The sequence below is a fragment of the Opisthorchis viverrini genome (assembly GCF_000715545.1).
Source record: "Opisthorchis viverrini unplaced genomic scaffold opera_v5_662, whole genome shotgun sequence".
NCBI lineage: Eukaryota > Metazoa > Platyhelminthes > Trematoda > Opisthorchiida > Opisthorchiidae > Opisthorchis > Opisthorchis viverrini.
Genome location: NW_008752322.1, coordinates 29701 through 39932, shown reverse-complemented (window position 1 = coordinate 39932; position 10232 = coordinate 29701). Strand labels below are relative to the sequence as shown.

General features: G+C 43.1%; 1 protein-coding gene across 1 annotated transcript in view; it reads left to right on the top strand.

The window, feature by feature from the left end:
- T265_15609 (hypothetical protein) overlaps positions 1 to 7398 on the top strand; it is a gene marked incomplete at both ends in the record, with an annotated part of 22577 nt that extends 15179 nt beyond the window's left edge. The window contains 4 exons of the mRNA XM_009178763.1: positions 332 to 442; positions 1854 to 1955; positions 3581 to 4217; positions 6322 to 7398. Coding sequence (XP_009177027.1) covers positions 336 to 442; positions 1854 to 1955; positions 3581 to 4217; positions 6322 to 7398 — 1923 coding nt within the window. The remainder of the gene's footprint in view (positions 1 to 331; positions 443 to 1853; positions 1956 to 3580; positions 4218 to 6321) is intronic.
- Between the last annotated feature and the right edge of the window lie 2834 nt (positions 7399 to 10232).

Genomic DNA, 10232 nt, shown 5'->3' with positions numbered 1-10232 from the left:
TATATATATATGAGCAAAACTTATTTGAAAATACATTTCGATTGATGGGATGAGTCCTGCAAACACTTGGCCGGTAAGGCCCCACCACTGTCATCAGCGACTGGTTCGCGCGCATTTCACGTTCTCCCATATTTTCTCGTCCATTTCATTCTATCTGATTAGGGAACGACCTCAATGAGATCCCTTAGGATACTTATTACATATCGTATTCTCCTATAAAACAATTTTGTCAGTAAATATTTCGAACTACCTCAACGGCATGTGAACCAGCATAAGCGTGATATTAGTCTGTAAGCTCAATTTTTCCTCTCTCTTGCATTCCCTCACTAAGAATCATGAATTACAAACAAAAAAAGTTACAGCTTTTGGCCGTCGGAACCATGCTCTTCGTTCTCGCTGGAATCGGAAGCAAAAAGCCACTGGCAATGATTCTAACCGCAAGGTTAGTTTGTCAAATCTGCTAATGACAAAATCAGCCCCGTGAGAAATTGTAAGTGACAGTCGCCCTGTGCAGTGGTCTTTCTCCCCTTCTATATAGTTGGTGTAAGCCCAGAAACAGTTGATTCATATCGGACGAGCTACAGACACTCTATGTCACTCCACTCGTGGTGTTTCTGTGACCATGTTTTGTTGCACTGTTGGACGGACCAGCCACCTCTATCTAGCCAGCAAGTCTGTTCCATCCTATGCGACCACCGTTCACGTTCTGTCTACAGAAACAGATAAGCGTGAAAGCATACTTGGTCTAATTTTCCGTCCGCGAGGGTTGGTCCGTTGTGCTATTTATGCCAACGGTCCATCAATCCATTCATCCGCTAGATGTTTGCGCCAGACTACAGAGCACTTTCCACGCGTACTTGCCCATCCCTCCCAAACCCAATCCACCCACATGTGACAATCTGTAGGCCTATTAGTCTTTCCACCGTTCGACAAAAATCACTTTCACTTTCCTAAATTCGTCCACTGTCATCAACTCAGAGGTTCCTCCGTTCAAGTACTGAGCCCATGTATGAAGACTGAGTGTCCTAGTTTGACATCAAAATCGGAATGTCCACAGCGACGAGTAAATCAGGTGATATTCATCCGAAATTTACTGTTGATTTGTCGGAGCCTACAGTGATAGTTAAGGACGGAATTCAATAAAATTCATGTTTGTTTACATTACAACAGTCATTTGTGCGCATAGCCTTCGGATTACAAAGCTTTATGTCTTGGTTGGGACTCACAAAGCAGACAACAGGAAATGCTCAGCTATATCTCACTCTTTTCGGTTTGTGCCATGAAATAACTGGGGACCCTCACAAACGTTGTATATTTTTAGAATAGTAATAACCGTAATTCAACGACCGTTTACTAATAACCATATTTTCTAAATGATGACTACAGAGCGTATACACAAATAGTTAATCTAAACAGCCACTAGTAATCACGAAGTATGTATTTGTGGGTCCGACCGAAACGCATTCAACGTTTTCAAATCATAATGTGCATCGGACATATGCTACTCGGAACAGATAGCTCACCCGGTCTTTACTCACAGTTTGAAGAGAGGTGAACCATTTTATGTGAACGGAAAATCACTCAAGTGCGTTTCATACTGTGTGACTGAAAAAAGAAGCTTACGGATGTCTCTGGAATGACAAGCAGATATCATGAGGTGGACTGTTAAGGTCATAGTTTCCCAGATTTTGCTAAACGTAGAACTACACACACTTCATGCTGATAGGGACTCGGCATTGTGTGCTGGAATGCTTCGTAGCTAGACTGTTTATGAACGAATGGGACCAACTTATATCATGCCGTTTGGCGTAGAAATCTGTCAGTACCTCATTAACGATATCTTCTAAATCTAGCCTGAGAATACATGAAAATGGGACGTCGACGCGACACAGTCAAGAAAAATCGTGGTGTTTGCAATGTGTCAGTATGGCGGAGGAAAAAGTCAGGCTTACCAGGTACGGTCACCATATGTTACATGGTTTTCATCATCACTCTCAATATCACCTGCGAACCGAATTAAAACCACGCCCTTAAAGAATCTCTCTTTTTCAAACTAAAACATGATCCAGGAGAAAAAACAGATCAAAATCAAAACTCATCAATGCGACAAGAATAGGCTTGTTTGGATTCTTATCCGAGTGTGATGTGGAAGTGGATTTCTCAAAGTCAACCGATAGCCCATAAACATATGGCTGTTCCTTTCGAAATAAAGTGATAATGTCATCAGAAACCCCCAAAATTAGAGTTCCGGAGGGATTGAAAACTGTTTTTGGAAGTAGCTCAGAGAAGTTGTTTCGAAAACAGTATAGCCTTTTACCTTTTAGCTCAAAAATAAAAACCCTGCTTATCAAAACGTAATTTATCCCAACAACACTGTTTAGACACGATCTGAGTACGTCACCACGAATAAGCGGGGAACTTAAATAGCAGATATCAGCAAGGCTAGATTCCTGAAAGCAGTCACTGAGTGCGCGAAGTCTACTGAGACCCTCAACTCCGCCAGATGCTGACCAGACAGGCAACGCCCCCTCAATATGCAGCGCGTCACAGCCTCCTACCAAAGCCAGACCGTGTGCGTCAGCATTGGACCAAGTTCAGGCAGTGTCCATCCAGTAAATAGCACTCGCACGCACTCGCTCTTGCACTCGCTTGTTCGGAATATAGCTGTTGTGTTTGCTTCTGTGAGCCTTTTTTCTCAGGCACTAGGCACTGGAGCGGTCAGCAGTCAGATACAGCAGATTGGCGAATCAGCAGATATAACAGCAGCTGAACTTCATTTTGTGGCCTATTCGGACGTTGCAGTCAAATTTCAGTGGTCAGGCTGCGCTCTCATTACGGAATTTATCACTTTTGGGAAAAGATGGTTCCCCGAATCAGCCATTGCTGATCTGCTATCAGATATTCGTGAACTTTCTGCAGCTGTTGAGGAGCATTTCCTTGTACTTTTGCTTTTCGATGTTGATAACAGAACTAATCTTGGGGAATTAATCACCGATGATTCACAATTACTTGAGTACTCCAGTAGCAATGTCCACTTTGGCTATATTTTAGATTTCTTTTTCAACGAAGTTATCCCCATACTTCATTTTGAGGTCGGCCTACATTTTCAAGAAATTCCTACTGTTTTGGTGATGCCGTCAAGGGTACATGGACGCTTGTTTCAAATGGCCTTCTTGCTACTAGGTTCGGTTGTGCCGACAGGGAATGCTCTGTTGCGTCAATTTTATCATCGCTATGATAACATTGATTCGAACCTAAAATGCAGCGCGTTTGGCCGATCAGAACGAAAGCTTATGGTGTATTTATTGCGTCCAAGACTTAAACGTCCTTGAAGCTCCGCTGACTGCTTTCCTAGTGTGGTTCAGTGTGACCCGAAAATTTAATAACATTCAATTTACTATGTTCACCTCCAAGAGAGTGAGCCTTAGAAATCTAGTGAATTCACCACCAAAATGCACCTCCAAAGACTTTTAGAGGCTCACTTGGAGTGCGTGCCACCGAAACGTGTGGTAGTAGCTATTGTGCAGACTTTACCAGGTCTTCCGTCTTAGGAAATCTGTTTATGATTTGACTTTGACAGTATCGAACGCAGACTGACCGTCGCCCAAAAGAAGCTCACCAAAGCGTACCGTCTGGCTCGTTCCGCTGAGACACGAAAATTGATAAAGGATAGTCTACAGTTATTGGAACCCGAGTTGAAGATTGATAAAACGGAAGATGCACAGCTGAAGAATGAAGCAGAAAATAGTACAGAGCGAAAAGAAGTGTGTGATGAGTATTGGGGCAATCCAAAAGAAGGCCATGTCGATTTTGAGCATGTTTACAGGACAATTCCCTGCGATCGCATTCCCATCACGCATTTAGTGGAGATTTTGATCTATGCGGAATCATGCATGCAAGGCGAGCACCTGGTGCACCGCATACGTGCTGTCTATCCAGACATATCTATTCAAATGGCCATCACACCTCAAGGAGTTTGTGAAGTCCTAAACGGAGTGCAGGTTCACTACGGTTTAAAGGATGTGGCCTCGACCTGGATACGTCTGTCGGACATTCAAAGTACAAAATACATTTTGGTGGGGAGAAATATGGTGGAATTTACCCACTATGCTGATCTAGACCGAATGCTACGCGTGATGAACAGTCTACAGGTTGATATCGTTGGTGGAGCAGTTCGTCTCGAACCTGAAGGTCGATGGTATGCTGGTTGCTATCAGGTAAGTGACTAAGATTGATCTACTTTCGTAGGTATCCAGATTTTTTTTCTGATGAAATTCCGAGGAAGGAAATCCAACAAATACTACAAGGCTACGGTTGAAAAGCACAAGAAAAAAGTTGGATGACGATTCATAAATGTAAACCCCTTAGGGAAGTGACACCATAAACTACATACTAAGGTCTGTCCTGTGAGGCCGATTTCACTGGGAGGTGACTTTTCAGTACTCTAGATTGGAAAAAGTCCAATGTCTCCATGTTACTCGTTGATCCACTCAAAAACTGATTACCCTGTATTACAAATGTTCATAATCCAAGATATATTCCTATTCAAGACAGTTCGACAAAGTCCTAAAACTAGCTGTCTAGAAATCGTAACTCGACTGTTTACTTTAGCTTATTTACACTCATCACCAGAGTTTTTGTTCTCAATTTTTGTCCGTGGAAAAAGCAGTGTGAACATTACACTCGCTATCCTCTATTCACTGTGAAGATACGTCTGAAAACTGTTCGCCACGTACTCCACGAATAGCATGCTATGAACAAAACAGATTGCAGTAATGTTACCTCTCAAAAGCAATGAAGAATGGAAGCGAGCCATTAAATCAGCCAAACCTCGAATAAATTTATGTTGCTTAATGGTCATGCGAAAATGTTTTCTCGAGATGAGTAATAGGTAGCAAAATTCCTTGCCAACAAAGTGTAGGGCTCACATAATGAATTTTATACATTTATTTACACCGTCAAATGAGTACGTTATAGAGGGGGATGCTAGTGAAGATTAAGAAATGGATATGGATATCTTTGAAGGCTGAGTACCCCGCAGGGGGAAACAGTTCCATCTGCTTTTGTCAAGGTTTGTTCTTGAGCTGACAAGTAAATTCTCATCACTTGGACAGCCTTGACGTAATCAGTAATCACTCCAAATAGGATTTCACAGAAACTCTCCTCATTGGAGAGACTGTTTACTGTTTCCTACCTGGAAAAGGCAACCATTCTCATCAACACCGGTGTCTTTTAGTACTCGCCATTCTATATTCGCAGCTTGTGGAAACCACCTCCACCGGTATTTCTAAATTCAGGCCAAGCATTCTTCAAAACCGTGAGCCCTAATTCTTGTGAGTAATTTTCAGATTTTGGTAAATTTGCCTCAACGTCCTTTTCATATGAACAGTTTTCGTTCTGTCCTGACGTGACTAATCTGTTTATTCTACATCAAAACTAAAACACGAAGCTTCCGTGTCTTTTTTATCTAAGCGACCTGGAGGTGAATGTCAGACACTTGACACGGTCGTTACCCATAACTTCAAATACACAAGGTGACTATGTGACTGACACACCTATACCATAGGGCTTGAATGGGTGTTTTTCTTTTGATATAGTGCAAAATAGCGTATATTAATTCGTTCATTTTCTTCAGTAAACAGACCCCACGCTTACACAAACTTGAAGCAACCATAAAACCAGCTCGCTCGGTTGTTCTTTTTCAACCATTGAATAGTGCTCCCGCCATACTTCAGTTTCACTCGTAACTGTACTCCGTCTTCATATATTTTGATAGAAGTGAGGTATTTCGCTAGGGCTGTTCTGTCGGACAGCTTGAAACAACCGTCATGCTTATTGAAGGGTGCAATCGTTTTATATGGGGTCGCATTGCGTTCAGGCACCATCTAGATGAAACCAATATAAACATAGTAGTTGCGCGTAATTCAATTCTCGCGACAAAGTAGAGCGAACTATCAGGTTAAAAAATAGGGTGGAATTCATCGTTTTAAAGAGTATAAGAACGGATATGAATAAACAGCTCTGTTCATATTTCTGAAGGAGGGTATTTATGACAGTGATATATGTGCTTTCTTAGTCCTGTTTATGGCACCAATCGGATACCACTGATTTACAAGGGAAGAGTGAGCATTGGCGGGGTATTCTTTTAATTGTATACGGCTACCACTCAGTCGTAATTGCGTTAGGATTTTGTGAACGAGGGTCTTTGCCTGGTGTCTGTACGTGTTACACGTTCGCTGAGATAGATGCGTCGTTTTTTGTGCACGATTATTTTCCATCCACTATATCCTAAAATCCTCGCTGCAATCCTTTTTCCAACAGACAAATGTGCGGAATTTCACGATACGCATTCAACCAGGACATGATCTTTCTTCCCATTCATGCGCATATTGTGATTATCTCGCCTCACCCTTCCTTATTCAACGAAATTTGTTCAAAAGAATCATGAATGCATCCAAAATGGAAGGTATGATGTCTTTTGTAGATATGTTCCTGCACCTTGCGCATTCGCATAATCGGGACGCGTACCACTCAGTAGCTTGCGTTGATGTATTGTTCCACGTGGCCGGACACCAGTCATCGCGTGGTCATGGGGTGGTTGAGGTTCCAAAATCTCTCTGGGTTCCCATAGCATCCCAGTGGAAAATCGACCGAATCATGTTAGCAGGAGTAGTAGAACATACGTGGTCTTGTGAAGAAGTAGATATACAGTGCAGTGAGTTCGTTGTTGCGGGTGTGATCGCGCCAAGATGTTGTTTGGAAGACTTGGCTTACTGTGTGAAGGCATTTTTAAACCTGACCGCTGCTTATAACGTATCGGCCTTTACTGCTGAAGGGACGAACGTTGGAGCCGTTAAAATATATGGAGGAATCCTACCATGGGAAAGAGATGCGGATATTTATTGGGATGTCTACAAACATGATCTAGTACGTGGACCGATCGCAAATGATCTTGAGCAGAAATTCAACCTGAAGCTGGGCCCAGTAATCTACAATACAGAATACGGAGATGATATTGAGAAATGTGCTGCACACTATAAGCAACATTGCCTTGCATACAGTATCCAGTGCAACTTTTGGCATGTCGAAGTTTATGGTTTGCCATGGATCATAGCAGATAATACTTACGGATTGGAAAACCCAACCCAAATCGCACTCAATGGATTGTGGACGATGGCAATGCCCAACCCTGGACGTGCGGCTAGACAGCGTTACGGTGACAATGTATTAAGTCACATTGAACATTGGTGGACGTATAATTTACAGACAAGTTGGACACGGTGGTCCAATGTTAGGAGGGGGAAATTCCATTCCTGTCCACCCGAAGTACCTAAGCACGCTTGTCTTGTAGAAAATTTCCTTCCCTACGGAACCTTGCAATTTCAGGATGTGCCCATATGAAGTGAATACAGAATAGCTTGCAGTCATTGTTCTTTTACGGGTGACTAGGAATCATCTATAATATGACACCACAGGAATATACAGAGCGTAATCGGCAAAATATCCGACCAGCATTTCAGATACCTGGTCTTGTCATCACCCAATTGTGAACAAGAATATGCACTGAAGGTAAGTTTTGATGAGACCAAGTCCAAAGCTTCAGGTGATCGGATTTCATAGTTTCAGATAGGTTGGGCAAGAACTATCACCATCATCATCATTGTAACATCTGTGTTTAAAGCAAAGCCTTATTCTGAAGAAAAGTGAGTTGGGAAGGAACTTAGTGCAAGCCTACCACAGTCACTCAGAGGTGACTACACCCTCAGACTTTCATTCAGGCAATCTGGGTAGAAACTGACAACAAGAATGCCATTGATTTGATATCGCTACCATATATTGCGGTGTCTCCAACCACGCGCAGTGAGGATAACGTGGCTCCCATCCTGGAAAGCGAGTCGCAGCGACAGCACAGCAACGTTTAGTAATTTCTTTCATACCCTTCTGCCAGCTCAAGGGTTGGCCACCTCTCTGCTTCCGCCACTCTTAATTGGGTACGGAAAGCAGCGCTCTTGTTCGGCATTAATGGTTGGGCATGTGCAATACATGACTTAACAAACCCAGTTTCTGCCGCTGGGCATATTCTTCGATGGAAGTCCCTGTTACACAACTGAACACTCGCTTTCTAATTACCTTACTACGAAATCGATGACACAAACCCACACTAGCTATGATTCTGAGACGACGGTTGTCGAACGCCTGAGGACGTCTCAGTTCCGCTGTTCATAGGGATCACTTTTCACGGTCCCACGAAAAAACAGCTTGTACTCTAGCCCGATGCACAGATCCCTTGAGATTCAAGGATATACCGCTTTGACGCCATAAGTGTCTCAAGCTAGCAAACGCGACCCAACCCTTATAGATTCATGTATTGACCTCATCTGTCAGACTGCAACCAGAACTGTCACAACTTATAAGTTACGTAAAACGCTCCATGAGACTGGTCGACATGATACTTGCGTATGAGATGCGTTTTCTGATACTACGGACCCACACGCTAGCAACTTCTGTAGGACTGAGAGGACTAAATATATGCTCGCCTGCAAGCAAGCAAAGATGGGCAACACAGCCCGGCCAGTGTTCACCAATGAAACCATCTATAAGCTCGAGGTATGACGGGGCCGGCTGACAGTGTTTTGACACAAAATGCCCCACCCTCTTTTTCTGCACAAAACTGTTTCACCGGTCAAACTTATCTTTGCACGCAATACCCATAGTGCTGCCCCTTCTCCAACATGATCTGATACCTTCACTTTTACCAGCACTTTTTCGATGGATTAAGGATATGGCTTCTGCGTGCTACTTCTCTCATTTCGGCTCTCATATGCTTTTCTAATTCTGCTGGAACGTTGTGCATTTAAAATCGTCTGCAGTTTAGACTTTACTGCTGTGTACTCTGGATTCGTCTTTAAGATCATTGATTACCTAGCTGAAAATTGGCAATTCATCGACAGTCATGTTTTTGTCCCTTTGGATGCCAATGTATGGCAAAATTCGTTTCCAAATGCAGCCTCAGATCCAGGTCAACGTTACGTCTATCAAGGGCTTTAAAATTCAGCAGAATCTTCAATGGAGCCGTCAAAACTAGTCACTTTTGAGGGGTTCTATTTCTCAATTGTGGTGTTTTCAGAATAGGACAGCTGGAGTTTACCTTTTGTTTTTAGCCTGGTACATCTATACTTTTCCATTCACTGACGACTATGGTTTGAATCGAACCGAGGATGGCATGAACGAAAAAATATGCTTTAACGGCCTCATGTCCATAACTGACGTAGTTTGAACTCCAGCGCACGAAAAAGGCTTAATCCTACTCCAAACTCGTTCTAAACAATTTTACGCATAGCTGGCACCGGAGCTTGTTCTGAATTGTGGGTTTTACCAACAGTACCTTTATCAGCCATTCAGGTGAGCTGCCACACGCAACGGCCACGAGCTAAATCATTCCGCATAATCTTTTTTTACAGTAAGGGTGCAGATCTCCATTTATCTCTAGCAAATTTAATCAGTTGTGTCGATGGAGGTGGAATGGACTACTAGTCGAGTGTGCATTCGTTCTCCCGCAACCGTTAACTCATTCAGTTTAGCGAACCCACTCAACCGCCTACCAATATTACCAAAGTTGGTACCATCTCGAATAAGGGGGAAATGATTAGCTTGTCGATGCGGTTAACCGACACCGATAAATAGACCCAAGCAGACGATCTCACGGGTCGGATTTGACTGACATCAATAAATATCCTCCATAACCTTCCAATGGGTAAATCTGCGCATTCTAGGGATTCATTCTAACCCAAAGCACGAAAAAACAGCTTGTACTCTAGCCCGATGCACAGATCCCTTGAGATTCAAGGATATACCGCTTTGACGCCATAAGTGTCTCAAGCTAGCAAACGCGACCCAACCCTTATAGATTCATGTATTGACCTCATCTGTCAGACTGCAACCAGAACTGTCACAACTTATAAGTTACGTAAAACGCTCCATGAGACTGGTCGACATGATACTTGCGTATGAGATGCGTTTTCTGATACTACGGACCCACACGCTAGCAACTTCTGTAGGACTGAGAGGACTAAATATATGCTCGCCTGCAAGCAAGCAAAGATGGGCAACACAGCCCGGCCAGTGTTCACCAATGAAACCATCTATAAGCTCGAGGTATGACGGGGCCGGCTGACAGTGTTTTGACACAAAATGCCCCACCCTCTTTTTCTGCACAAAACTGTTTCACCGGT